Consider the following 27,124-nt stretch of genomic DNA (forward strand, 5'->3'; position numbering starts at 1 on the left):
AAGTTTGGCGGCCGGGCGCACAGGCACTGGACAGACACAGGGAGCTTCGGCAAAGGGAAGCCCGCCCATCAGGTAATTTTTTTCCCAGACCAGCCGAGAGGGTGGCCAGGTACGTACACTCTACTGGCTGGCTTCTCGGTGAGGGGGCCACTTACAGCACCCTTCACCTGCTGCGCGTGCTCTGTAAAAAAAACACCGCCCCCTGGACATGTATCTCCGGCCGAGAGACCGTCCATTGCTGATTGTAGCGTCTCAGCACGTCCCGTGCACCTTCAAACTCTGGAGCTATCAAGTCGGCTAATCAATGCCTGGGATTTCGGGCATTTCGTCCCAACGAACCCCGAAACGCCTCCCCAAAACCTCTCAATTGCCCCCCCAACGACTGGCCCGCCGTCATGGAAGGACAACCTCCGATCACCGACAACCCGGCGTATCCCGTTACTACCCGGTTTCGGAGGTTGATTGCCCTCGGGATATCGACGTCACCGCCGTCGTCGATAGACGGTTTACGGAGGATGGAGCCGCTTGATACCGGGGGCTCTACCGAGTAGCGAAACATCCTTATCGGAATTGGACAGCCAGTCCGATGTCGAGGCAATGGTATCATATCTATCCGTTGATGTCTAGACAACGGTCTTGGTTGTTTGAGAAATCATCCCTCTACTGTTACAGCTTGCACAATAGCCTGTGCCTTCTCCCGAACGCCCTCCAGCTTCTTCAACGCCTTGGCACTGGCCAACTTTGTCTTCCGGACCTTCTTCCGTAGCATCCAATGGATTCCGGCTGCTAAGCCCGGCAGCTCTCGGGCACCGCCAAAGATCTTCTCCACCTTGGCATCCTCCTTGGCGCTGTTGCCTCGACTTCGACATGTCTTGAGGAGCGCAATGATGAATAACTGCACAAACACTGAGGTCCAGCGGTTCGCCTCAGGCAGCTCCACGGGTTTGAGGATAGCAATGCTCAACACTCCATCATCAACGAGGGACGCGTAGAAATTCGCAATGTTGCCAAGGCGTCTCTCGTCCTTCATCCGCTCGCCATCCGCCGTCTCGTCTTCTTCTGCGCCCTCTCCGAAAAGAGATTCGCCGAGGCTTCTGAATATCTTCCAAAGACGGTCCTGGATCGCGAATCTAATTCGGCTGTTGCTTGAACATGCTTGCCTTCCCACAAGTGCATAGTAAGGGTTGTACTCCATCTCGCTGCCCACGCATTGTACCAGCACCTTTGCAATCTCTAATTGATCGTTCTTCTTAAGTCGGAGGTTGACGAACTGCTTGTAGCCATGCTCATAGTTTGATGCCGTCATAAGAGCTGTGAAGATGGCAATTTGCGCGTTGCCCCTGAGACCCTGTTCCCGAGCCTTTTTAGGAAAGTCTGGAAGGACAATATCCATGTCCTCAGAATCACTCGATTCATAGTCGGCATCTACCGCCGCCGCAGCAGATCCCTTCCGACTCTTATCGAGGAGGGTTTCAGGAACGCTGGCTCCAACCAGCCACCATTCGCCCCTTGTATCTGCACCCTCGATATCCACGAGGCCCATACCCATGGGCGCAAGACCATCAAGCCTTCGCGATTGAGACTTGAGCTCACCCAACCGTTTCTTTACACGCTGCACGCGTTCCGACACGACAGAGGAGTCCAAGCCTCGTGCCTTCTTTTTGTGTTTGTTCAGATCGGTGATAGTGTCGGCCATGATCTTTGTGCGAACCGACACGTTGTCGTAGCCCGACTTGGAAATAGACTGGTTGAGGGCGGTAGAGACGTGCTTAAGCGCTTGCGGATCGTCTCGCCTCAGAAGTTGGCCCGCCATACGACAAATGCGCAGAAGCAACTCGACGTTGATTTCTGTGAGGTCGCCCAAAAGCCTCTCCATGTAATCGAACATTATTTTGCAGCTGACCACCTCAAAAAAGTACAGCTGAGCGAGGAGGGATAGGATATTCGAAGGTTCCTTCTGGATCGGTGACTCGGGGCTAACGTCCTTGCTGGCCTGTTCATAATGGGCGTTAAAGTCAACCACCATCCGACGTATTAGATGTCCACCAAAACTCGATCCAATGATCCGATAAACAGCGGCCAAAAATCCACCTGTGGTGACCAAGAACTGGTCTGTCAAGCTCTGTGGATTACAGATTTGCGCCATGACAACGTCGGTGATGATGTCGGTCACGTCACCGCGGGCATTCTTTTGGTATAGATCCTCGACAGACTGCACAATAGAGAGGATGTTGTCGTCTGTCAGTCGGTTGATCAAACCTTGAACCAGTTTTCGTAGTCGGTTTTTGTTCTCTTCTTCGGAGCCTGTAGCCCTGCGAAGCGAAGGGGGGACGTATTTTGCAACCGTGACTCCAGTCGTGGGTGCGATGTAAGGGTTTTCGCGTTGGCGTGGTTGAGCTGGGGTCTCATTGTCTTCATCGTTTTCCTCCTCGTCGTCCTCCTCGTCGTCTTCATCGTCACTAAAGCCCCCGAAGGAATCGTTTTCGAAATCTGCGCCATCTTCGTCCTCATCGTCTTCGTCGCCCTCGTCATCTTCTTCATCTTCGTCGTCCTCGTCGTCCTCATCCATCAGGTCGAGATCGTCATCCGCCGAGGCTGCTCCCAGTTAGCGTCTGCGTCTTTGTAGTCTGTAACTCCAACTTACCCTGATGTGTTGACTTCCTTCTCTTTGAGGCTAGCCACGTCTCGTACTCATCCCTCTTTCGTTTTGAGTCTTCGTCACTCTGGTCCATGTCCATGTCTTCGCCCAGCAATTCCCCAAGACCGTCGTCATCCTTGCGAGAGGATTTGCGCCCCTTGATGCCCAGTTTTCGCTCATACATCTTGATCTCTGCGTCATCTTGGGCGAGCCGCTCACGGGCGGACTTTGAAAGGCGCTCCATGGTGTGTTCTGCCAACGGCGAGGTGGTGAAGACGACGATTAGGGTGAGGAAGGTACGTTGTTATGATGATGCTAAGGAAAGAATGAGAGGAGGACGGAGAAAGTGCGGTGATGATTATAAGTCAATACGAGGAGGAGGCTAAAGGAAATTTTTACGATGATGCTGAGAGAAGGAAGGTGGGAGTATGGAGAAAGTAGTCATGATGATGCTAAGAGAGGCGCAACTTTTTCTCTCTGTAAAAAAAAAATAAAGTTGAGAAGCACCAAGGAGCTCAGAGGCTGCCCCCCACTCAATGCATGAGGTGGGGCGCGCGACGCAGGGCCAACTTCAACACCAATATTGGAAGCTGGTTCAAAGGCTGTAGAAGAGACACCAGAATAGCGCAGCACGTCTACCTCTTGTTAAATATCCAGTGTTATATGATCAGATATTTTACATAAAGAATTTTAAAATAATGTAATAGATACTCTATAGTCAGAACATTATTTGATGTACAAAGATTGTCGTGTCGATTCTTGTTTTGTTTTGTCTTGACTTGCATGGTTAAGTCCATGAGTCCTTCTTACCTCAAGGCCGCTTCATCAAAAGGCCCCATAATGAGGCTCTTCAGAGGAGGAGAACAGCAATAACACAGCAGTAAGTTAGGTAGAACTGATTCAAGCTTCAATAATACATCTATGAGAAGCATCCGGCCTTTGCCGAAGTGGTACCGAGAAGAAGGAATCAGTGGGTCTTGGATACCATGTTTGGTGGCGACAGCGGTGCATATTTTGTATATTCCTTCTCCTTGACACAGTGCGCCACATATTGGTACTACGTACTGCGTAGGAAGTCCTCAGAGCGTATGGTGGGGCACAAGGCCGAAACTCATCAACGTCGTTCAACATTCACTCTTCACTATCCTTTGTTGGCCACGGCTCACTTCTCTTTACCATGGCCGAACCTCGTATTAGCCATGATGAGGTATGATTATCTTCCCCATAGTCGCAGACTCGCTCAGGCTAGCCGCGCAGTGCTCTAATGAGGCCATGGTTCTGACAACACATGACAGTTCTTCGCCAAGTTGGCTGAGCTTTTTGACCACCGCAAGGGCAGTGATCATGGCGCCGTCGTCCTGAGCCAGAAACGCCGTAAGTGACTTTCAAAGACGAGCTTCAGATATGCCTGCTAAACCTTGGCCAGTGACCTACGGTCAGGACATCCCCGCTCCCTCGGAGGAGGAGCCCTCACCAGACCTGCACCCCGGCAAGCCTCTCCCTCTCATCATCCGGGCAACCAACGCCAAGGGGAAGAAGGAGCGCGCCAAGAAGATCAAGCTCACGACTGTCGTGAATCCCGAGGACCTGGAGGCATTTTACGTGCGGTACGCGGACGTATGCAAGGCGGGCATGACAGCCTTGAAGCCCAGGGACCGGAGCAAGAAGAAGGCAAAGGCAAAGAAGAAGAAGGCTGCGGCTTAAACTTGAGGTTTTTGAAAGGAGAAATCATCGGACCAAGCAAAGAAGGGTTATATGATATGCCATGGACTAATGAAATCATGTGCGATACCCCCGCAACCACCAAAACACTTTATAATCAGTCCTCTACAATGCATGGGTGAATTAACCTCACTGTAAGGCGAGAGTAGCCCTCCAGGGGCATGGCAGCACCATTGATGCACAGAGTGCTTTCCCAGGGATGCATCACGGAGCAGTCACGTTAAGAGTGCAGTCGATTACTTTGCCAATAGATGTTCTGCCAAGATCACTCGCCTTTCCCACTGCAAGAGGCAAATCCCTAATCTTCTCCCTTCGCTGCAAATGACCAAGCTGGGAACCCTGGCAAAGAACAAGCATCGTACCAACATTTAGTTACCATCTCAACAGTTGTTCCCGGCTACAGTGATGGATCACATTGGAAGAGGATGTATGCGTAACGTTGAAATGGATTAAAATAATGTAACAGGTAAAGGCTACGGTAGCATGAAAAACAAGACTTCTGCTACCCGACTCCCTCATTAGAAATTACCAGTGCGTGCCAGAGAGCAGAGCTCTAGGAGCGGCGGCCAGTGTTGAGTTGTCCTCGGAAAGCTCCAGGAACAGCAAGGCTGGAGTGCGTGTCGGCAAAGAACATGGCAGGATTCTTCTCAATCTGCTTGAGCGTGAATCCCTCGCCAGTGTCCTTGCCGTTCTGGATGACTCCTGTACGGAACGGGCCCTGGAGGCAGCCGATAGAGGTGCGGCAGCTGCCATCGCCGACGGGGTTGGGGAAGGCAATGCTAGAACGCACGCCATGTTAGTTTCTCTCAGTTCCGTGAAGGGTGCCCGTGTAGACTTACCGAGGAGGGCCTGACTTGCCCCTGGCGGCCTCGTGGATGTGAGTGGCCGTGTTGGCAGGAGACTGATACTCTCCGCGGAATCCATAGAGGGTAATGTTGTAGCAGATGATGTCCTCCTGCGAGTTGATACCGAACTTGAAGAGACCCCAGCTGTTGGCCAGACCACCGGTGAACTTGTTCTCGCTGTCGACGACCTCTCCGGGCGTGGCCTTGACCTCCCAGGTCGAGGTGAATGTGAATGGGACAGCGGGCTTAGGCTTGAAGAGGCCCAGGATTCGCTTCTCGTGTTGCTCATTCTCTGGCATGGGCGAGGCGGCTGCCAGAGTGGCGAGGGCGACGGTGAGGAGGGAGAACTTCATCTTGTCTCAGAGGAGTGATTGGCTTGAGTAGAAGGATGAGTACGAGGTTGTGTTATTGTGGTGATCTTGGTCTGAGAGCTAATGCTTGATGAGGATGACAGAGCAATCAATGCCAGTTCACACCTCTTATATAGCTACTGACAACACCTCTGAAGTATACGAGCGGTATCAAAGCAACCTTTCAACAAACGTCATCGCAATCTTAGTCCAGGACTATGCTGAACCCCAAAAGCAAGCCTTCGATCCACATCTCCAACCATACAGAGCCAGAGGAAGAGATTCCGAACTGCGAGCAACGCCAAGACCGATAATCCACCTGCGCAAGCCGCGCTACCATCATCTCTCTCACGCAGGTATTCATTCTATCGTCGGAAACAGTATTGCTATACCGCCCCTTTGCAGAAGAGACATTCACCAAAAACACCATCACGGGCACCTCCCTGACTTTCACAAGCGCCTTGGTATTGGAGCTAACAAATGCTCACAGCCACTGCTAGCATCCATATCCCGAGGATCCTACTTCTTTCTCCTCAAGACTTCCACGGAAGAAGAAGAATGCTGATGCTGCGAAAGGACACGGCTCCCGACGTAGCACAGGGCTAACCTTGGCATCAACCACCTCCGTCAGCCCAGCCAACGCCCTTGCACGGCGGCGCATACTTCCGCAAGACTGGCTCTTGGGTATGAGGCAGAGGAAAGCCCTAAAACATTGCAAGTCGATCTCTGTCTTGGCGTCGGTAGGGGGACGCTGCGGATGTGCGAGGTCCCGAGGTGGGACAGCCACCTTAAGACAAGCTTATTTCGAAGCTTAATTGGGTCTTGATCGAGACCACGGCAGTTTGCCATTGGACGTTTTCCCTGGTGCCGCGTGGCCCGCTTGTCAAACAAGGACGTGTGGGATTACCTTGTTAGTCGGCAAGTCTATCTAGTCGTCCAAGTGGAGGAATGAAATCGGACAAGCCAAAGTCCTTGGCAGATGTCGATCGACGGCCGTGAGGAGGACGGCAACTCTTGCATCCGGCTTGGTACGATGGTAGATATGCCAGACAGAGTTGCCGTGCGAAACAAACACTCATTAACGCTTACCAAGCGTTCATACTTGGCCGTTGAGCTTGATCACTGCTCCGAACCTCTTCGGCCTCTTCTGAGCTGTTGGCCTCAGTGATCATGTTCCTTCCCGCCTATCTTGGCTGATTCACTTGCCGATCTCGATACCCCGTTTCCCAAAACGTCCTGTCTGATGATGGGAGTTCTCATGGCTCCCAGATGTTCTTCTCGTTGATGCCCGATGAGTGACCGCCTCTCATCTCAGATGCAGTTCCAACAGCCATGAATGTCATCAAGATATCAACTTTCACTTGCATATGCTTGACAGCCATTCGGCGGAATTGAGTTTGGTTCTGAGAACAAGTAAGCTTCTATGGCATCCTCCTCCTATTCGACTGGAAATAATCACCCTTCACAAGGTCATCAGATGCAGCAAGGCGCACTTGCGCAAGCCCACAGACAGCGCCTCATGAAAGGACTGAGTTGCGTCATACTGAATGCATCTACCCTTTTGCGCATGGCCCCAAAGCACTTCATGATGCGCTGCGTGGAGCATCAACCTCTCATTCCAAAGATGAAAATGTTCACCGTCGTTATTACTACCAACGCCGAGGCCATGACCTTCACCAGTCACCATCCTCGTCCTCGTTACTTATAGTGCACAAAGACAAGGCCAGATTACTCCTCAACGCCGGCAATCATCGTCCAGCCATGATGGACATGCACAACCTTCACTAGAATCGCTCACCCGGCCCGACAAACTGCCATGCGCCCCGAGATGCTACGCACGTCCGCACATATCCTACGCTCTCCCCTTTCACCAAAACCACCTGCCATCATTCTTGAATACCATCAGATAGTTACTCGAGTTACATTCTAGGTAGGGTAGGACCATCTGTGAGGGCTCCGCCCCAAGGTGTCGCCCCTTCAATTCACTCAACGAACAGAACAACCCCTGCTTCCTGGATGCCGCTGGCGCCGTCGTCAACATTTCGAGGAGGGGTCAAATCGGTCGTGCTGTTCAGTGAGTGAATCCCTTAAACCTCCTCGCCAGTTGTCCCTCAACATATTAAAAGCGTCGATCCATCCTCGAGGTAGAGTTCGACCGCGTATCCGTACGCAAAGACCCTGGCGTCGAGAACCTCCAACTTTTGTTGCCAGCGTGAAAAAAAGAAATGGGACCAAAAGAAAGAACGATTCCAGTAGAGAAGCAACGAAGCAAAGGGAGACGATTGTCACCTCTGCCGGAAAAGAAATGTTCAACCGTCATCGCTTGGGAGCGCCATAGCCGCCCGACGCCCAGTTCCGGTGGACATGCACCACCGCCCTCTTACATGATCTGATCCTGGGTCAAGCCTCCATGCGGGTCCGTATCCATGACATCGTTACCACCCTGGTTTAGGTACTTGACGAAGCTGAGGTTCAGGGGACGGCCACCATACTGGTAGCCCTGGAACTTGGCAATGGCTGTCTCGGCCGTCTCGGCAGTGTCGAAGCGGACAACACCAGTGCCGCGGGAACGGCCACTGGGCTCATACTGGATCTCGGCCTGCTCCACCTTGCCGATGGTGGTGAAGAGCTCAACCAAATCGTCGTTGCTAGTCGACCAGGGTAGCTATGCCAAGTTAGCGAGGTGACCAAACCAGGTGATGATCGAATGGTAGCCTTACGTTGCGGACATAGATGGTCTCACTGCGTTCAGTACCAGTAGTAGCGAAGTCAGTGAAGGGGTTAGGAGGGACGGAGCTGGCAGGGGGCTCAAAGCCGGGACCGCCTGCGCCGCCACCGAAGCCACCTCGGCCGCCGAAGCCGCCGCCGAAGCCTCCACGGCCCCCGCCAAATCCTCCACGGCCACCAAAGCCTCCGCCAAATCCACCTCGCATTCCGCCATAGCCGCCGCGGCCGCCGAAGCCCATGCCAGGACCGCTGCCGGCATATCGGTCCTCGCGAACCTCAAGGACTCGGCCCTGCCAGTCGTAGCCGTTGAATTGCTGAATGGCGTTGCGAGCATCGTCGGGGCTCTCGAAAACAACAATGCCAGATCCCTTGGGACGACCGTCAGGTCCAATGTGGACGTCGGCGCGAATCACGGCACCATTTCGGGCTAGACAAAGGTTAGACTACGAGCCCGGCACATGATGGACTCAAATGTGGAAGCAACGGGGCACATACCAGCTTGTCGGAAGAGGTCCTTGAGATCTTGCCAGCCTACATTGAAGGGGAGCTATATGGAGTCAACAATCATTCACGAGCCGCGCTAGAATTTGGGAGGAACAAACGTTGGCCACGTAGATCTGACGACCGCCGCCGCCAGGCGCACCGCCGCCGTATCCGGGGTTGAATCCGCCGCCGCCAGGCATGCCACCGCCGAAGCCGCCGCGGTTGCCGCCAGTTGCTCCGATAAACCGAGGCTCAGCCTCACGGTCCTTGAGTCTCATTGTCAGCTTCATATCATCTTCGCATCGAGAATGTCGACACTTACTTCACGCACGTAGACTAGGCGACCCATGAGGTTCTGGTTGCTCAGTTGGGCAACAGCCTGTTGGGCTTGCTCCCGTGTAGCATATTCCACAATTCTGCCAATTGTTAGCACAGTCCGGAGCCGCCGGGAACGATGAGACTTACCCGCATCCCTACAATCAACCCAGGACAGCGTCCCAACCCGTCAACCCAACCATCCATAAAGGCTAAGAGGGAGAAAACCACAAAGGAAAGCCAACCAAAAAAAGACTACGCGATGAAGCCCACCTTCGACATTCCGTTTGGAAGCAATAGCACGTCGGCAAAGAGCACCTCTCCAGCTAGATGGCCATCTCGTCAGTCCCACGTTTTCCACCGGCGATCCGCGGCATTGAAAGCCTCACCCTGTCTCATGAAGTCCTTCAGATGGTGCCACTTGACATCGTACGAAAGGTTGCCGACGTAGACTCGGCGGTCCTGCTGGGAGGATTCGCGAATGTTGTTCATCATTTGTTCTCGAGCTGCGGCTCGTTCCTCGTATGATCGATGGGGAGCCTGTCCACTGTATCCTGCACTTGGTCCTCCGCCTGGGGCGCCTGTGCTAGTCATGGGCGAGCGATCACGGTTTCGTCGATAATCGTCCCGGCTGGCTGATCGGCTGCGGGGGGAGTAGGACCGGCGTCGGTGTGTCCGTTCGGGGCTTCTGGAACGTCTGCGAGGAGATCGTGACCTCTCGCGCTGATGAGTGTCAGTAGGAGCAGGGACAAAATGAGGCGATTCCATGCCAAAGCTGGATTGCGTTGAGGCAGGTTGGCCGTGTTGGAGCATTGAAAGAAGAGGGGTATGGCTGTCTCGGGTAAAACAAGGCTGCGCGCGCAAAACGTCTGTGAATCACCGTCTGCGAACGCGGGGGGAAAGAGCAACAGCGGCAGCAGGACTCTTGCAGACGAGATGATTTGCGCACGCAATAACGACAGCACAAGAAAGTGAAGCGCGTCGCGCGAAGGCCGATCTCGGATGAGCGGAGCCGACCGAGAGCTTGCCTTAGATATCGAGAGCAGCGATCTGGGTTCCCGTGCGAAGCGGGGAGCCCAGCCCAGGCAGCCCCAGACCAGAAGCAGCGAGAGGCCGTGGTGCAATCGCGCGGGGGGCCGCACTTGCTCGGCAACGGGAAGACAGCGTTTGCGCGCAGCTCCAGCGGCAAGAGACAGGTGCAAAGCGGGAAGATAAGGCAGCGGAAGGGAAGCTTAAGGAATAGTAGGTTTACTCACGGGCCGGTAGGTATCTCCTGTGTCAGCTGTTGAAAGGTGAGCGTTAGAATTGAAGAAACCGAAGAAAGGATAGAACCTCTGTGAAAGACGCGCAAACGGCGAAAAGGGCGAGGAAGAGGAGAGAGTGGTTGAAATAACAGGGAGTGAGGGTAGCTTGGTCGAAGAAGGCAGAGCACTCGGGCTGTAGTGGAGGGGTGGTGGCAGCGTGGTGTGGACCTTGGCGGAGTGATGCACGTAAGGGGGGTTTGATAATGCAGTGGATGAGGAAAGGCGACGCGAAAAAGAAGAGGCGGCACGAAGAGCTTGTCGGAGTGGAATGGGGACGCTCCGAGGCTGCATCAAGCAAGAGGTGGTATCACATTGATTGATGAAGACACTCCGAGGAGTGCGGGTGCAGGCGCAGATACAGCAAGCAGCAAGACAGACACAGCACAGCAGCAACCAGCCAGGCCCGAAGTCAGGCGTAAGCTCTGTCGTGTTCAGGCTTGGGAGTAAGGAAGCTCAGGCATGGGGTGAATTGGGCTCAATTCAGGCTCGGGAGATAGGCTGAGGCAAGGCGACCGCAGCAGGCTCAAGCCGCCCAGCCTCGAGAGGCCGTGGCCGAGGAGAAGTGCAGATGCGCATCAAGCCGTCGACGACGACACACGTTGCTAGACAGGCGCAGACAGACGCGCGTTTGTGGCAGCAGCGTCGCGAGCCGGGATGGATGGAAAGGCAGACAAGGCAGGCGCAGAGGGGGGGATCAAGAAAAAGCCAACGAACATACCCATTGTGACTGTGTGTTCTATTGCGTGCGTGCGTGCGTGTGTGTACGTCCGGACGTACAGGACAGAAACCTCCTACTTGGTTGGGGGTGGGTGGTCTCCTTGTCGCGTTATGGGTGAGTGACGGGTGCGAGTTCGGGTGACGAACGACGGGCGCGACCGGTTCTGAGAGAGGTAGGTTGCGGCGGAGGTAAGCGGAGACGGAGGGTCGACAGTGTCCACGTCGTGGTAAGGACAGCGAGGGACGGACGGGCAGGTTAGGTAGCTATGGGGGCAGCAGAAAACTCGGGCGAGACCAAAAACAAGCCACGGGTCCACGGTCAACCAAAGGATGGCAGCAGCAGCAGCAGTCGCATAAAACACAAGCAGCAACCTGCAGCACCGAGTGATTCACGGCACACGCGTGGGCTTGCTTGGGTCCAGGCTGGCTGGCTGAAAAACCTGGGCTGGGCGTGCAACACGCGGGTCGCTCGCTGGGGATGGATGGATGGTATGGGGTTGGTTTTTTTGTCGGCTCCCGCAACCTCTGGGGCGTTGGTACAGTGTCCTTTTGGGGGTCGGCGAGATCCAGACAGCTGGAGCGAGCGATGGATGGGATAGGATGGGAGAGGAACGGTAAGAGGACGGCGAGGACGGTGGAGGGATGGCGAACGTGGCTCTGGTGGCCGTGTGCTTGGTGCTGACTTCCCAGGCTCTGCGGTCGTAAAAAAGAAAAGAACGCGTTGATGCGATGGGAAGAAACCAGGCGGCGAATGGGAAGGCGGCGCAGGGATGGAGCCAGGGGGAAGGGCGCGATGGGATCCACTGTGAGCTTACCGGGCATGAGCATGATAACCGGACATTATTAGCACTCAGACACTCATATCATAGAGCAGGAGGTATCCATGTATCTCGGATGTACCACCACGGCCGGCATTGGATCGTGAGACTGCGGGCATCAACGTAGAAACACCATTGCCATATGCTCTTACTGACAGATCTCACTCTGGTATCCAAATCAAGGTTGACAGTCCCGTTACAACAAAGTTTAGGCCTCAGGCTGAGTCCCATCGCACTGAGACTTCCGCTCGACAGCAAGGAAGGCACATACCCTGGTTACTTGCCTTGCACTAGGGCTGCTGGCTTCCTTCTCGAGTCTCATCCAACAGCCCTGCTTTCGTATCCCATCCCCATCATCCATCCATTGAATATCACTCTGCACAATTCTTCGCTCGGGCTCGACCTCAAATGACATGGACCAGCCGTGATGATTCCAGGCAAGCCCGCTTTCATGATGAGGTGAGGCTGGCGACTAAGCAGTCCTCTCACGCCGCTTACACAATAAGCTGGACGGGTAACCAGCTCACTTCCCCCAGCCAAGGAAGGCCTCTATCTCCTTCTCGGGGCACATCCCTTTGGCATGAACATGTTCTCCCACTGGCACCCATTCATCTACTTGAGCATCTTTTTCAGGCAATACAAGTCTATGTCGTCCGAACGAACACGGCAGTTGGTTGTCTCTTGGATCGCGGGACACCGTCAACACCAACTGCACCAGCCAGGGAATGGTCCTTGGCTGTCCCGGTGGACCAGGACTGCAAGGCGCTCAAAGCGGGCAGATATTAGTGCAGGCAAACCCCCTTGTCCGCATCTGCTCAGGGTTCACACACATGTTTGTGCTACGTACCAGAGTCAAAGCCATTGAACTCATCGAGTTCAGTATCTGTGGTTGGCACTGCATCTGAGTTTCATCATCCCGCAAGCCTTTGCCTTAGATGGCTATTAGATGGCGATTAACTCGGTGGCAGCGGCTCATATCCTGCAACGGTGACAACCCAACACGGATCAGCTTTGACAAGCGCCAGGAACAAAGAGTCAAGGCGCCTCAACTTGGACGACTCTGATTCTCTCCGGATCTGCAGCTCGAATCCACATCCCGCACCTCGTACATTGGCATGCTTCCTTTGCAACCCACCCTCTGCATCCCATGGCAGGTCCGTGTACACACACGCGCGCACACACAAGACGGCACTTTTTGATCGCCCAGCTGCTCGCATGGCATTGTCAATCCAGCCATGCGTTTACCGGGCGCGTTGCAGACGACATTACCAAGTAAAGATCGTCTCTTTGGCACTCAGCCTCTGCCATCCATCTCCCCGACCCGACTTTACCGCGGTGGCAGCTAGCCTAGTAGATCCCTGCCAGGCACTCACCCCCATGTGTCCCATGTCCCATGCTTCCTCGGTATCACTGGCATCAAGCCCGCACTGGAACACTGCAGGGGAGAAGAGACCATGGCCAGGGAAGAGCCTGGCCGGACAGTCCACCGGGCACTTTCAAAACTGTGTCTGCGTTTGCCTCGAATCGGACACGGCCTGCACAGCTGAAAGGGCTCCCATTCAAGAAGCATGATTGGCCTGTGTTCCCTTCACCTTGATTCCGTTACAAAAAGCTCGCCGTTACACGACAGCCATCACTCGACATTGCGGAAGAAGCCAACCAATGGCCCGCCGCTTGGTCATGTCTAACCCCTCTTTAACGGATCACGGAACAGGTTCCCATGTCTCATCACAGGCTCTAAGCCAGGTATGGACGGGGTGCAGGTAGGAAACATGGCATGGCGGATGAGAACCTGTCAACATGTTCCTGTACAAGATTTTATATTGAGGGGCAGATAGACTACGCTCAAGCCACTGCAGGTTGAGGGGGAGAGGATTGACAGGTTTCAAGACAGGCTGCTCCTTGCAAGGCAAATTCTGCTGGCTACGCCGGGGCACCTCACAGTACGTATGCACGTCGATGTGACCTCCATTACCGGAACAGAGCGCACCGGAATTGCCAGGTACCACGTACAGTCCTGCAACTAGCACGCCAGAAACTGGTCTTGCCGGGGGGACAATCGCTGGTTCCAAGCCTGCTCCGTACTGGGCCGGACCACGGATCAATGTCCGGACTCGAGATATCGTTTGACAATCAAGGTTCTCGATCTTGGGTCTTGGCACCGCGAAATCCCACTAACAAATGGCACCAGACCTTGAGAATTGCGGATATTAACTACGCACCAGGACTAGACGATACAAACACTAGCCCAGCTTATCAGGTTTCTTGCAATGAGACTGTGTCAGTATTTCTGTCAACTGTTGTGATAGCACAGTGATTTTTGCATCTCCCGCTTCAATCAAGTCCGATCATCAAGGTTGCCGGCGGATCCTGGACGATGGGTCTAGCGACGCTCAGACCTTTGGCAGCAGTTGATGTGGAGCAACTACTTATAGTCATGCCGCGACCTTCGTCTGGAGGAGCAGGATGGGCAGGTCAGAGAGTTTCGCAGGTCCGTGGGCGTGACTGTTGCGGCCTGGCATGGTTCATCGACCACGGCCCTGGTACATGCACATTCGCATATCAGCAAGACACGGCCCGAGGACACGAGGGCCTCGATGGTGTTCCGCGTACAGGAATATCAGATCAGACCAGACCAGACCAGAGCCGGCTCCGTACATACGGTTCCTCGACCATTGGGAATGCAGGAATGGAAACGCAACAGTTTGGCCGTAAGCACGACACCAACATGGACCCCGCCATCACCATGACGCCTGCGGGCGCCGTCGATTTTAGAGCGCAATCCGTGGGCCACGGGCTTTGTTGAGTAAGAGAACGTCAGCAGTCCTCGGGGAGTTATCTGTTAGCGCGACGTTTCCTGGTCCTCGACTCATCATGCGATTCCAGGAGCAAGCACGCCTGGATCATGCAAATGTTGAGCAGAGGGGCTTTCCATCCATCGCTCAACAGACCATGTGCTAGCTAAGCAAGATGGAGCGAGACGCGCACTGTATGCGGTGCCTGGAATCGGCCGCCGGGTCTGAAGTGGGAGGTACATTGGTCAGGTACCTACGGAGTCCGGGACGCAAATGCGGACCCCGAGAATGGAAGCACCGCAGAGCCGGGTCTGGCCCGAGCTCCTCGGCCTCGCCCCACCCCGAGCCTTCCGCCGCTGCTATTGGAGAAAACCGCATCGAGACAATGGCAGCATCAAACTCGCAGAATCTCCAAAACGGACGATCCACAGCCTCGCCGAATCTCGTCCGTCCCTCGCCGCGCCGCCATTGCTCCCTCGGAGCCATTGATCCGTGTCCGTAATCGACTCTGGCCGTAACCACCATGTCGGCGTCCGCTCGAATCGTCCCCAGGGCCTCAGTCCTGCGCGCCTCGAGACTGCCTCATCGCCTCGCCCAGCGACCCTTCCACTCATACGACCACCCGCCGCCTCCCGGTACTTTTGGCGATGCCGAGAAGGCCATTCTCTCTGCTGCGTACAAGCACATTCCCGAGCATGGCTTCTCCCAAAAGACCCTTGGACTCGGCGCTCGAGACGCGGGTTATCTCGACATCAGTGCCAGTGTCATCCCCGACGGTGCCTTTGGCCTGATCCGATATCACCTTGCTACACAGCGCGAGGCGCTGGCAGCCCGCAGCAAGGAGCTTTTTCCCGAGAACGACCAGTCTGGAATTGCGACGAAGGTGGAAGCTTTGACATGGGAGCGACTCATGGGTAACAAGGAGGTCTTGGATCGTTGGCAAGAGGTAGGTCGATCTGGAAATGGACACCATGCAATTATACATGACATAAATACTCACAACTGTCTCGCAGGCCCTGGCCATCATGGCTCAGCCAAGCTACGTCCCCGCCTCCCTCAAGGAGCTTGCCAAGCTCTCGGACGAGATCTGGTTCCTGTCTGGCGACAAGGCCGTCGACCCCTCATGGTACTCGAAGCGCGCGAGCCTCTCCATGATTTACAGCACGAGCGAGTTATTCATGACCAACGACCGATCCCCCGACTTCATTGAGACGAGACAATTCCTCCAGCGAAGGCTAGGCGAGGTCAAGTCACTCGGCAGCCTCGTCGGGTCCTTTGGCCAGTGGGCTGGGTTCACATTCAACGCGGGCGTCAACGTGCTAAGGAGCAAGGGAGTCCGCATCTAGGATCAATATGGGTTCATTGTGTAAAAAGAGAGAAAACCGTAGAATCGCCTGTATGATAGTGTATGAGCCATGTACAACCGCATTCATCATCAAACATTGACGTCTTGACGAGAGCCCGCTATGCTATCAAGTCCAATCCGTGAAATACCCATCCCGCCTGCGTCTGGTATCACTATAAAACACCCCATTGCCTGAGCCGTCCTTTTAATGCCCCTTCTAAGCGCCTCGAAATGACCCTAACTCCCAAAACACAACTCGTTAGATGTTCTATGTATACTCGTCAAGTGTTCGTTGGCGAGGATCTGTAAGTCTATTGGAGTATTGTTAGCAGACGTCTCGTCTATAGAAAGGGATGGCATACCGAATGATCTTGACATCCTTGTCCAAGCGAGCCCGGCCCTCAATGGCATTGGGCGTAATGAGGATATACTGTCGTGAGACTGAGCGGCGAGCGGCGTCCACCTAGTTAACAATCACATTAGCTACCAGTCTTTGTTGTACGTTCTTCCTGCCTATGTCCACTTGCCAGCATGTTTGTGCTAATGGCACGATTCACATTGTCCATGAAGACGTCAAACTCGTCCAGGCAGCGAATCGGGGAACCAATGGCCTCCCATACTGAGAGAAGCATGCAGATGGACGAGAAGGACTTTTCGCCACCGGACAGAGTCTTGGTGTTTCTTCCAGCAGAGCTCTTTCGTGTCTCGTCGGGCTCAACCTGGATAAGGACCTTGCGGGCCCGGTGATCCAGATCAATCTTGCCACGGAAGCCGCGCTCGCTGAGGAGATAGTTGAACTGAATGCGAATGCGAGCACTGATCTGTCGCTGGAACTGGCGCCAGAGATGGAGTCGGTGTTCGATGGCTCGCTTGAGGGATGAGATGGTGTCGTCCACGTCCCGGGTCTGCCTCATGACATCTTCATATCGCGTGCGAGCTTCCGCAGCACGCTCGTAGATCTCGGCATCTGTCGCTCCAAGACGCTTCTCGCGCTCCTTGAGCTGCTCGCGGACCTTCTTATACTTGACCTCGATACTGTTATGTGTCTCACCATCGGGGATGTGCACACGCTCTGCTATCTCGGAAGCCTGTCGAGTAAAGTCTGCAACTTCTTCGGCCTTGGCGTCTCGCCTCTCCTCGGCACGCCGTCGCTCGTTCTTTGCAATGTCGACTCGCTCAAAGGCATCATTCTTGTTGGCAACGGCTACACGCCTCATGCCCTCGGCCGAGTTGATCTTCTCCTGCGCTTTGTTGACCCGGCTTTGGAAGTCGTCTTGTTCATTCTTCTCCTCTTCGAGCTTCAATCTAGCCTTCTCTTTCTTCGCGTTCAGATCACTTCTTGCCAGTCTCATGGTGCCATACTGGTTTCCGATTTCGTCCTTTTCCGTTGTTTTCTTGTCAAGCTCAGCACGCAGGATGTTCAGTCGATCATCGACACCCTCGAACGCGTCGAGTTCCATAGAGATGCGTTCGATGGCAGCCTGTGCGTAGCGGAGATCGTTCTCGAGTTTCCGGATCTCACTCCGTTGAGTTTGGAGGTCAGTCTTACATCGCTGAGCCGCCTGTTGGGTTTGGCGGTCATCGCGACTAATCTCGGCAAGTTCCAAGCCCAGCTGCTTCAGATTCTCTTGTTGCATTTCGACCTGTCGAGCCGAGTCTGACTGCATCCTGGGACGCGCGTTACTTGGCTGGACTGGGCTCGTGCCGATAGAGCCGTTTCGGTTCGTCATTCTCAATCCCCATCCTCGCTTGCCTCTTCCGTCGTGGAAGCAGATACAAGCAGCCACATTACGGGGGGGGGTATTATCAACCATAACCCTTTCGGCCTCCACGCGCTCTCGGACAAGAATAATCTTCTCGATCTGGTTGTTGATGATGAGTTGCGATCTGATAATGTCATCCTCGAACTGGAGCACTCTCAGGATAGTATCAAACTGGGGGTCTGGCTCCTGACTGCTTGTGTCAATCCTGCCTCCATACGCGATCCAGATTGGGGGCTGCTTCCTCATTCCGAGTCGACGCATGATACTAGAGAGCCTTGTCTGGTCGGGTTTGCTCCTGACAACAAATGCATTGAGGCCATCTCCCAGAGTTCTCTCGAGAATGCCAGACCATTCAGGCTTGGACAATCGGATGTGGGCACCAATAGGCCCAATAGGCTTCTGCTCGAAGCCACTGTCGTTCGCAATCGTTTTCACGAGGTTGGTGATGTCCCTATCGTAGCCACCATGCCGCCCACTGGATGTCGTCTGGAGTTCCCGGACCTGGTGCTCAACTGAAACAATCTCTTTTCGCTTCAAATCCTTGGTGTGTGCCAGCTTCTTCAAGCTATTTTCGATTTCGTTGAGCTTGTTTTGGAGGTCAGGCACTTTCTGGTGAGCCTCCTCCAAGTGTTCCTTGACAAGCTTCTCCTTCTTTGTCTCCTCCGCAAGCTCGGCATCCTTCTGCGCACGAGCAGTGCCTGTTGATTGGCCCAGACGACGTTCCTCCTCCACTATCTTTCGGTTGACGGCCTTGATGTCTTCGTTGACCGTTCTGAGGCGTTGATGAGCATCGCGCTCCTCTCGAAGCAACTCGGACTCATCCTTCGAGGCTTGTTGGAATGCAGCCTCAGCCCTGGCGATTCGTCCTTCAAAGGTATCTCGGTCTTGCTCAAGCACCTCCTTAGCCTGCTTGACTTTCTCGAGTTTCTCATCCACCGTTTCGAGGGCAGCAGTCATCTCTTCACAGTACTTCTTGGCCTCCTCGATTTGCTCATCTCGTTTCACGATCTCGGCTTCACGCTGCTCAAGCAGTCTCTCCTGCTCCACAACTTGGGACCAGACTAGCTGGTTTCTGTAGTGCCGTCCTTTCTCACGTAGGCTTTCGTTCTTTCGGGCGGTTTCGGCAAGCCGCTCAGCCTCCTCCATCTCTTTCTTGACATACTCAATCTTGGAAGTCAGATCCTCTCTGAGAATCAGAGTCTTGTCGAGGGTATCCTGTGACATCTTGTAGTCGTTATCCAGCTGTTCCAGTTGGACGCCGGAGACGAAATACTTGTATTTTTGGGCTGGGGATGCTGCGTTGAGGAACTGGCGTGCGTTGTCTTGGGATAGGACCGTCAAAGGGTTGCCGATCTGTAGTGCATACCACTCGGAGATCTCCTCCACTTCTTGCTTCTTGGTAGAGATGATTCGGCCAGTGGCGCTCTTGATCTTGAATCCACTACTACCGGCTTTAGAAAAGTGACGCTCGACGATGATGCTCTCGCCATAGATGTCGGGTTGGTAGGCGTCCGATCCTGCATTCTTGATCTTGACAACCAAGCTACCTTGTTCACGGCCCTCCTTCACGAATGACTTTAGGCTGCCTCCTCGATTGGTATCACTGGCTTTGCCACCGAGGCACAGTGTCAGAGCAGTGAGAACGGCACTTTTCCCGCTGCCGTTCTCACCGACGATAAAGTTGATAAGTGGCCCAAGCTCGACATGCAGTCTCTCGTGGCACATGAAGTTGTAACAAGTGATGCTCTCGACGATGCCGCTCTCGGATACCATATTGTTGCCGAGTGTGGTGCCTCTCTTTGCCAGTTTCTGTGTCGCCTGCTGATCATCCCAATCGGTGTGCTGCAGATGCCTGAAGCCGGCATCTCGCATGAGTTCATACTGAGTCTGTGGTGGAGAGTCTGGAAGACCTCGGGTCTCTTCCTCATCGCTTTCGGAGCTCGATACATCGTCGAGCTGGGGCGTTGGTTCCGTTCTTCTTCGGTCGTCGAGGGAAACTCGTGCGCGCTTCCTCTGTGCGGCAGTCCTGGTCAGACGGATGTACTAGGAGTTTGGGATGGAATCTTACGGCTTCCTCTGGTCGGAGATGTGAGCGCGCCTGCCGGACTTCGACGATATCGTCCTCATCCTGCCCGGCAAGTGGTCGTGGTCGTTTGGTGGGTGCCATGGTTGCGATGCGATGCGATGCGCACGGCCTTGCGATTCCCGGGGCACCGGGAGATTGATGAATTGGATTGATCGCTAGCTGAAGAACTTTGTATGAGGAAAATATCGTTTTTGTGCACGCGCGACCTTGATTAACTATTAATGGGGGGGAGTCGTTGTCCACTTCCCAGAGGTGAATGAGCAAAGAAGGAGGTACCTTCCAGCATCCGTTGAGGGAAGTTACACTCTACGCGTTGAGCCTGGACGTGTCGTGAAGGTGGGGGGCTTTCTTTTCTTTGTTCCTAATTAGGACTAGCGCTCATGTAACTGAGTGACGCAGCAAGCTCTCTCGAGCAGCATACCTTACCCTGTAGTTAAGAGCTTAAAGTGGGCGTAATCTTGACATTTCAAGTTTGACTCAATATGTCTTCGAAATCGGCGGTCTTTGAGGGAGGGACTGCCTCTGAGGGGGGGGATCAGGCGGGACTCGTCAATCAACTTCCCGACAACTGTGTAGAGTATCTCCTCTTCGTGTTGGACCCTCAACTGGAGACTCGGAGACAACTCTCACAAATCGAAGCCGTGAGAAAGTCGGCTATAGACCTCGCCACCTCACTTACAGAGGATTACATCTGGCAAAAGGACGAGTTTAACCTCACCCTCAAGAATGAGCAAGGCAAGGGCCTACGCCACACCCGAAGTCACTGGACTGGCTAGCTAATCCTTGCTAGGGTTGGTGTATCTTCACGGCATCACAGACTACGGTGACGCTGTCGAAGACGAGTGGCTAATTGTCTACATCCTGAGAGAACTCACCAAGTCACACCCGAAACTCTGGATCAGAGTCTTTGACACAGACGGCGAGTTCCTCCTCGTTGAAGCAGCCAATGTGCTGCCCAGGTGGCTCAACCCGGAGATCGACAACAATCGAACCTGGATTCATGACGGAAAGTTGTTGATCATCCCGGTCAAGAATGAAAAAAACCTCAAGCCCCGAAACCTCACGCTTCCTGACGCGATTGAGGCTCTAAAGACGAAACCAGATGCTCTCGTTCACTCAGCATTCGTTGAGGCCGAGGCTTTCTACAGGCTGGAGAAGTACCCAGCACAGATCACCGAATCGATTCATCACTCCCTCGTCACAATACCCAGGAAGCTGGCATACGTTCTACATTCACTTCCAAAGTCCGTGGCCCCCGCTGTGGAGGCCTTTTACCTCCGAGATCCCATCGCACTCAAGCGCATCATCTCACCTACTGAACCACCCGTGTTTCCGCCTCGGGATCTCATAACAGTATCGGTGCGATTTAGTAAGGTGCTCTTCGCGCAACTGCGTTCCCAGCGCTTCGATGCGCCACCGACATGGCAAGACATTATCCAGAAAGCCCAGAAGGAGGCCCCTTCAGGCGAGGCGGACAAAATCACAGCCCGGCTCGATATCGGAATGAAGCTTACATGTGGATTCGAAATGCTGGCCGCCAAAGCGGAAAAGAGCAAGAGTAGGGTCGTGAGAGAACTGGCAATCGTCCTCGAAGACCTCGAAGAGGACGGTGACGATGTTCTTCCTACGGATCAGGATATCAAGTCCTGGGGAGACGCCACTCGTGATGACAGTGAAGCCTGGATGGACATCAACTATGAGGATTTCGAAAAGGAGCTTGATGGAAAGCGAGGAGCAGCCAAGGAGGGCGAAAAATCAGGCTTTGGCGACGTGAATACGCAGTCTGACCTACGCAAGATCGTCTCTCGCTTCGAAGCATTCCTGAATGATGACTCGGCGGGGGTGGAAGGCGCGGAACTCGATGAGATGGACTTTGACGACGATGACGACGATGAATTTTCGGATGAAGACAGTGATGCCGAGGACAAAGAGGTCAGCTTCGATGAGGAGGAGTTTTCCCGGATGATGAGGGAAATGATGGGTTTGCCATCTTCAACTCCAACCCCAGGCAAGAAGGAATCACCCAAGGAGTCTCCCAAGTCCGCACCCAAGAGCTCTGGCGACGACGAGGTAGAAGACGAAGAGATTCGGAAACTCACGACAGAGTTTGAGGCCGAGCTTAACTCACATGGCGCTTTGAAACTCGACCCAGCCAAGGAGAAACGCCCTCGGCTGAAGGACAAGAGCCCAAAATCCGGTGAAAGCAGTCGATTGACCCCCTTGCCAGACGTGGCTGAGGAGGACGAGGATAGCGAGGAGGACGTCGACATTGACTACAACCTGGCAAAGAACCTCCTCGAGAGCTTCAAGAGCCAGGCGGGTATGGCTGGCCCGACGGGAAATCTTCTGGGCATGATGGGGTTCCAGCTGCCGCGAGATGAAGACGATGAGAATGGTCAAGACGCGGATAAAGATGTCGATAGCCGAACAGTAAAGGGAAAAGGAAGGGCATGAGGATAAGGCATTAAAAAGTGAATTTAACTCATTTGGTCTTCTATACTGGCCCCTCCGCTCTGGGGCGTGAGTTCTACATGGAATCGCTGCATCATGACCCGGAACCTGTCGTATGTGTATTTCCCACCCACCACGAACGCCTCAATATTTCCAATATCCCAAGACGAACCAGCGTTAGTCATCACTATCATCTTCATCCTCTCCAGACCGCGGCCTCTTGGCTGGCGACATCTCGCCGCTCATGCGCCTGCGCCGCTGACCCCCTGAATCGTCCAGCTCCTCCAGCCGAGCCAACACGCCGCCGAGGTGTTTTCGCGCAGCCAGCTCGCGCTTCCCGCCGTCGTTCTGCGGCCGGTAGAACTCGCCCACGAGCGAGACGACGGCGTGGTAGCACTCGTACAGAAGGAGGCGGATGTGGGCGTTGGGTGTGTCCTCGATGAGGGTTGGATCCCTTTCATCTCCTGGGAGTGGTTTGTCGAATCCACGCCAAAAGTCCTGCGAAGGTCGTGGTCGTTTGCTGAAGACTGAGGCGAGAAGGGGGTCTCCAAATATACAATCGCTCCATTGTCGTAAGCCTGTCACCTCGATCTGCCCCTTGCTGATTGTACACTCCTCCCTTTCGTCTTCATCGTCCGATTCGACCGCCCTGTCGTCTCTCGATGTATTCTCTCCCTGCTCCGGACCCCCTGGAATTTTCCGTACCGATATTAGTTTTGCTTGACTCCCGTTGGCCCCATCACCTGGCCGTATCACCAGCGTATTCGAATCCTCCCCAGCATCCAAGACAACCAGTCTCGGCTTCGTCACTGCGTCAAGTAGGTGTTCGAAACGGTAAAAGTGTCGTCGGACAGTACTATAATTGAGCATAATAGTCAAGTCCTCCCCGTCTCGCAGGATAGCCTCCATTAAGTTGTGAAATGCCACCCTCCAGGATTCAGCACCCCTCGACTCGTGTAACCCGCCCTCAAGGCGTCTCGCTGGATTGTGAACGACCGAAGGCGGTACCGACAGCACATCGGCGGCGATGCCAAATCTCCTCGTTGGTGAGATCTGCGTTGATATCCGACGGAGTAGTTGACCAACTTGAAAGTCCACAATCCTCCGTTCGCGGTGAGTTAGAGGTTTTGAGAGGGCAGACACTACTACACCCCGTGATGGTCGACTGAGGTTGTACTCGACTGCCAGACCGCCACCTGTTGATTCGTGCCGGACTAGTATGGGTAGATATCCTGAGAGAGAATGGGTCGTCCGTTCACTGCTTGATGAGTCCCCTGTGGCCCTGCCTAGTGTTTCCCTAGGGCCTGATGCTGGACTTGTCTTCTTCTCCCTGGCGACAGCAGAAAGCCACTTTAACACGGCAGCCTCAGAACCGATAGAGGACTTTTCTGAACGTAGCAGTCGCATGACAGTAGGGGGAGGCAGAGCCAGTAAGAGGCTGGGTCCCTCGGTGACCTTGACATTGTACAGGCGTTGTAGTCGAGCCGAGGGGACAACCTCCAGCTCCTGGACCGACAAGCGAGGGCTGATGCCGTTGAGGAGCGAGAGGACTGACTTCTCGGGCGGAGCAGCCGCCATGGATTTGGGAGCAGAGGAAGAAGCGGTAGAGGGATCAACAGAAAAGAAGTCTCGGGCCGAACGGGGGATATTGTCGCGCACAAGGTTGCAGGTTTGCGCAACGTACTGGGACGAGGGGGTCAGACTGCCGTCGTCCCGAACGGTGCATTGGTACGACGGTCGAGTCATGGGGAAGAGGATATATAAGAAAGAGGTAGTTTGGGAGTGAATTAATGGGGAAGGGGCTGAGAGCTACTCAAACGCCAGCTGCTGCTGCTGCTGCTGCAAGAGATGGGGTTGCCCTGCGGGAATGGATGCTTGACCCCTTGACCGATTCAACAGCCTGCTGTGGGGAGATTCGAGGATGGACTATGTCTTCGGTGCATGCCTGACAAGGATAGGCTTGCAACACTGGGACAAAAAAGAGGTGTTCTGGTCGAGAGAAGTGGCCGTGGTGGTGTTGGGGGTCTCGAACGCTTGCAAGAGCCCTTGTCTTTTGCTGCGCCAAGTATTCGATTACGACCCAAGAGGAAGGAGACCGGGGAAAAGAGTGAGGATAAATAGAATGATAAGTACTAGTCACCCATAAGAACCCGAGAGCGGGCGAGAATGGGATGGGATGGATACAACAGGGACGCGGAAAGGGATATGACGACAATGCCGCCCACACACTCCAAGATGCGAGGCGGTGGGTCGATTGAACGACGTGTTAGCTCCCGCGATGCAAGTTGGCTTCGGTTCTTGGGAACGCCTCGTGCGTAGGGAGGTAGAGGCTAGACAAGGAGGAGTTGTCGAGATGGGGCAAGACGCATATCAGTGGGTGTACTGTCAGTGGGTGGGTATATAGGTGCGTTTGATGTTTGGAACCAACAGCGAAATGAGGATTTGCTATACGGGGAAGGCAAAGTTATCACGGGGACAGGGGGGCAATGTCACCGCCGGTAAGAGAAGGAAACTCACTCATGACGGGCGAGACAGAAGCGAGACGGCGCATGAGCCCTCGAAGCCATGACAGGGCTGGCTGGGCTGGGTTGGGTTGGTCTGGTCTGGTTCTGGACAGTCCAGTCCAGTAGACAGACTGATCAAGAAGGGCGGAATGGAGAACCGATGACTGGACTGGGCTGGCGGGGGGGCGCAACGGGACATGCAAATGGTCGATATAGGCGAGCGCCAACTAACTTACAGTAGAACGTGACGACGTGCCTGTTCAGGAACGGAGAGTAGTAAAGCATCCCATCCATTAAAAACTCTGGGGCCCAGCCCAGGATGCATGGCTGAGCTCACCGGTCGCTGGCTGTCTCCAGGGGGGGCGTCAATAGACGACGATATAGCAGCGGGTAGTCTCGTTTGCAGAGGCGCACGAGAGATGATGATGACATGTAGGAGCCCGGCATAGGAAAGACAGACAGGACGAATCGCCTGCTATCCTCGGAACGGCCAAGCCGAGGCGAGAGGCGTTTGCAAAGGGTCGACTCAAGGGGGAGCGGGCTAGAACCTGAACCGGGCTAGCGAGAGTTGCGTTGCTGTTATTGAAAAAATATTGGGGGAAAAAGAGGCCCCAGGAACGCCTCTCTCCATGGGGGTCGGAGAGAGGAAGCGGAACACGGCCGAAGAGAAGGCACAGCATACAACGGGCGAACTGCAAATGCAGATGCAGATGCAGATGCATAGGTTGACTGGCCTGGCCTGATCTGACAGGCTAGACGACGGGACCTTCACGCCCCCTCCCCTTCAGCCTTGAACCCAACCGAGCGGCTCTGTGCTGTATCCGTCTTCTGTTGCAGAACCAGAACCTATCGCTTCGCTTTCGCTTGGTCAACCAACAAGAAACGAACGAACCATCACTTGGTTACGCTACGTAGCGTAGTCTCTTTAGGCGTGATCGACGGCAGGGTCACGGACCGGGAACTGATCCGGCTCCGCCATGAGGCCAATTCCCATTCTGGTCTGGCTCAGCCCGACGTCAATTGAAGCCCTTTCATCAAACATCCAAGAAAACCCCCTTCTAGAGAACGGCAAGACCATGAGGAAGGGCATTCGAGAAGCGTCACATCGCCTCTTGCGCCACAACCAAAACGCTCCTGATCTGCTGCAGCACGACCTGGCCCCCCCTGCAACTGGAGAAGAAAGAGCTGGATGCCTGATGGACCTTAACCATCCCACATGGGGGACGGATGGCCTCTGGCGTGCATCGAGAAGCGAGTCGGGAAATTTATGATTGGCTGCCGCAAGCGAAGCTGACTTGAGCGCGCATTCCGCGAAACCCTGCATCCCAGCAACCTCGCTCGTGTGGTGTTTTCTGTGGCTTTCTTCCCCTTCTCTTCTTCTTTCGCCTTCTCCTCGGGACCCCGTCTTGTTTCTCTCGCCTTTCCAATCCTGGACGGTTTTCGAACGTCGCCTCTTTCGTCACCGCAGGTTCTTTTCTTTCTCGCAGCCAGACGTGGAGCCCCCTGGTCTCCAGTCGTGGCCCCCCAGCCACGGCGGACATGGCTACCGCTTCAAGTCAAGCTCGATCAAAAGGACTCTGAATGGCATCCTCGAAGACCAACGGAGCAAAACATCCCAGTCGAAGCCTTCAAGCCCCGTGTCTTCGGGCCCGAACAACACCACCCGTCCCGTATGCGGGCCGCACGGAATTTCTCCGGGTTTTAGCTACCGAGTCTCACATGTTTCTCGTTGGAAGGCGTCGTGTGTTGGATGCAATGCACGTATAACAGCCTTTCTGGATCCAATTCCTCTGTTGGGTGCATTCAACTCATCCCCTCCACCCTCATTCCTTTCGACCAGAGTCATTTCACATCTTTGGTTTCGTCCTCAGTGACACATCCCGTGTCCCACTCCTCAGTAACCGAGCCGGGAGTCTTCGAAAAGTTAATCTGGCCAAGCTCCTACGGATACTCTTAGAGCTGCATCTCGGTCAAGCCTTCACCCGAGCCGCACAGGGCTTAGTAGCTAGGGGTGTGTCCCCATGAGGCTCATACTCTGCAGATTGGTCGGCGTTGATATTGAGTGCTGAAAAACATATTGTCTTTTCTGTCGTGTCTTTGACGAGCTCTGGCGGCAATAGCCTGCCAATCTATTCACCAATGTCCGTTCCCGCCCCAGAGAGCCAACCGGTACCGATCCTTTGTGTGACAGCGTATGACCTTTATTTCCCTCGGGTACGGAACCCTGTCGTCGGGGGCACCGGTGTTCCCTGTTGGAGGCT

At 54.4% G+C, this 27,124-nt stretch overlaps 8 protein-coding genes across 8 annotated transcripts; 3 read left to right on the forward strand and 5 right to left on the reverse strand.

The window, feature by feature from the left end:
* Positions 1-652: 652 nt before the first annotated feature.
* On the reverse strand, positions 653-2,882 carry NCS54_00511600 (MI domain-containing protein; the record flags this gene model as incomplete). The annotated part of the gene is made up of 2 exons (XM_053150631.1): positions 653-2,595; positions 2,645-2,882. 2 exons carry the CDS (start codon positions 2,880-2,882, stop codon positions 653-655), a joined length of 2,181 nt encoding a protein of 726 aa, XP_053006606.1.
* Positions 2,883-3,815: 933 nt separating this feature from the next.
* NCS54_00511700 (Signal recognition particle subunit SRP14) lies at positions 3,816-4,342 on the forward strand (the record flags this gene model as incomplete). The annotated part of the gene is made up of 3 exons (XM_053150632.1): positions 3,816-3,845; positions 3,934-4,012; positions 4,065-4,342. 3 exons carry the CDS (start codon positions 3,816-3,818, stop codon positions 4,340-4,342), a joined length of 387 nt encoding a protein of 128 aa, XP_053006607.1.
* Positions 4,343-4,913: 571 nt separating this feature from the next.
* NCS54_00511800 (CHRD domain-containing protein) lies at positions 4,914-5,558 on the reverse strand (the record flags this gene model as incomplete). Its single annotated transcript, XM_053150633.1, has 2 exons — positions 4,914-5,139; positions 5,200-5,558. The coding sequence occupies 2 exons, from the start codon at positions 5,556-5,558 to the stop codon at positions 4,914-4,916; spliced, it is 585 nt and encodes a 194-aa protein (XP_053006608.1).
* A 2,377-nt stretch (positions 5,559-7,935) lies between these two features.
* NCS54_00511900 (Hypothetical protein) lies at positions 7,936-9,848 on the reverse strand (the record flags this gene model as incomplete). The annotated part of the gene is made up of 8 exons (XM_053150634.1): positions 7,936-8,220; positions 8,276-8,709; positions 8,778-8,829; positions 8,885-9,031; positions 9,088-9,181; positions 9,231-9,238; positions 9,354-9,406; positions 9,470-9,848. 8 exons carry the CDS (start codon positions 9,846-9,848, stop codon positions 7,936-7,938), a joined length of 1,452 nt encoding a protein of 483 aa, XP_053006609.1.
* A 5,389-nt stretch (positions 9,849-15,237) lies between these two features.
* Positions 15,238-16,060, forward strand: NCS54_00512000 (Ubiquinone biosynthesis protein; the record flags this gene model as incomplete). The annotated part of the gene is made up of 2 exons (XM_053150635.1): positions 15,238-15,660; positions 15,728-16,060. 2 exons carry the CDS (start codon positions 15,238-15,240, stop codon positions 16,058-16,060), a joined length of 756 nt encoding a protein of 251 aa, XP_053006610.1.
* Positions 16,061-16,327: 267 nt separating this feature from the next.
* On the reverse strand, positions 16,328-20,094 carry NCS54_00512100 (SMC-N domain-containing protein; the record flags this gene model as incomplete). The annotated part of the gene is made up of 4 exons (XM_053150636.1): positions 19,891-20,094; positions 16,587-19,835; positions 16,422-16,522; positions 16,328-16,370 (listed from the first exon to the last, which is right to left on the reverse strand). Exons 1-4 carry the CDS (start codon positions 19,987-19,989, stop codon positions 16,328-16,330), a joined length of 3,492 nt encoding a protein of 1,163 aa, XP_053006611.1. The 5' UTR covers positions 19,990-20,094.
* Positions 20,095-20,390: 296 nt separating this feature from the next.
* On the forward strand, positions 20,391-22,362 carry NCS54_00512200 (Hypothetical protein; the record flags this gene model as incomplete). Its single annotated transcript, XM_053150637.1, has 2 exons — positions 20,391-20,643; positions 20,699-22,362. The coding sequence occupies 2 exons, from the start codon at positions 20,391-20,393 to the stop codon at positions 22,360-22,362; spliced, it is 1,917 nt and encodes a 638-aa protein (XP_053006612.1).
* A 174-nt stretch (positions 22,363-22,536) lies between these two features.
* On the reverse strand, positions 22,537-24,105 carry NCS54_00512300 (Hypothetical protein; the record flags this gene model as incomplete). The annotated part of the gene is made up of 1 exon (XM_053150638.1): positions 22,537-24,105. The coding sequence occupies one exon, from the start codon at positions 24,103-24,105 to the stop codon at positions 22,537-22,539; it is 1,569 nt and encodes a 522-aa protein (XP_053006613.1).
* Between the last annotated feature and the right edge of the window lie 3,019 nt (positions 24,106-27,124).

The sequence above is a fragment of the Fusarium falciforme genome, chromosome 4, assembly GCF_026873545.1.
Source record: "Fusarium falciforme chromosome 4, complete sequence".
Lineage (NCBI taxonomy): Eukaryota > Fungi > Ascomycota > Sordariomycetes > Hypocreales > Nectriaceae > Fusarium > Fusarium falciforme.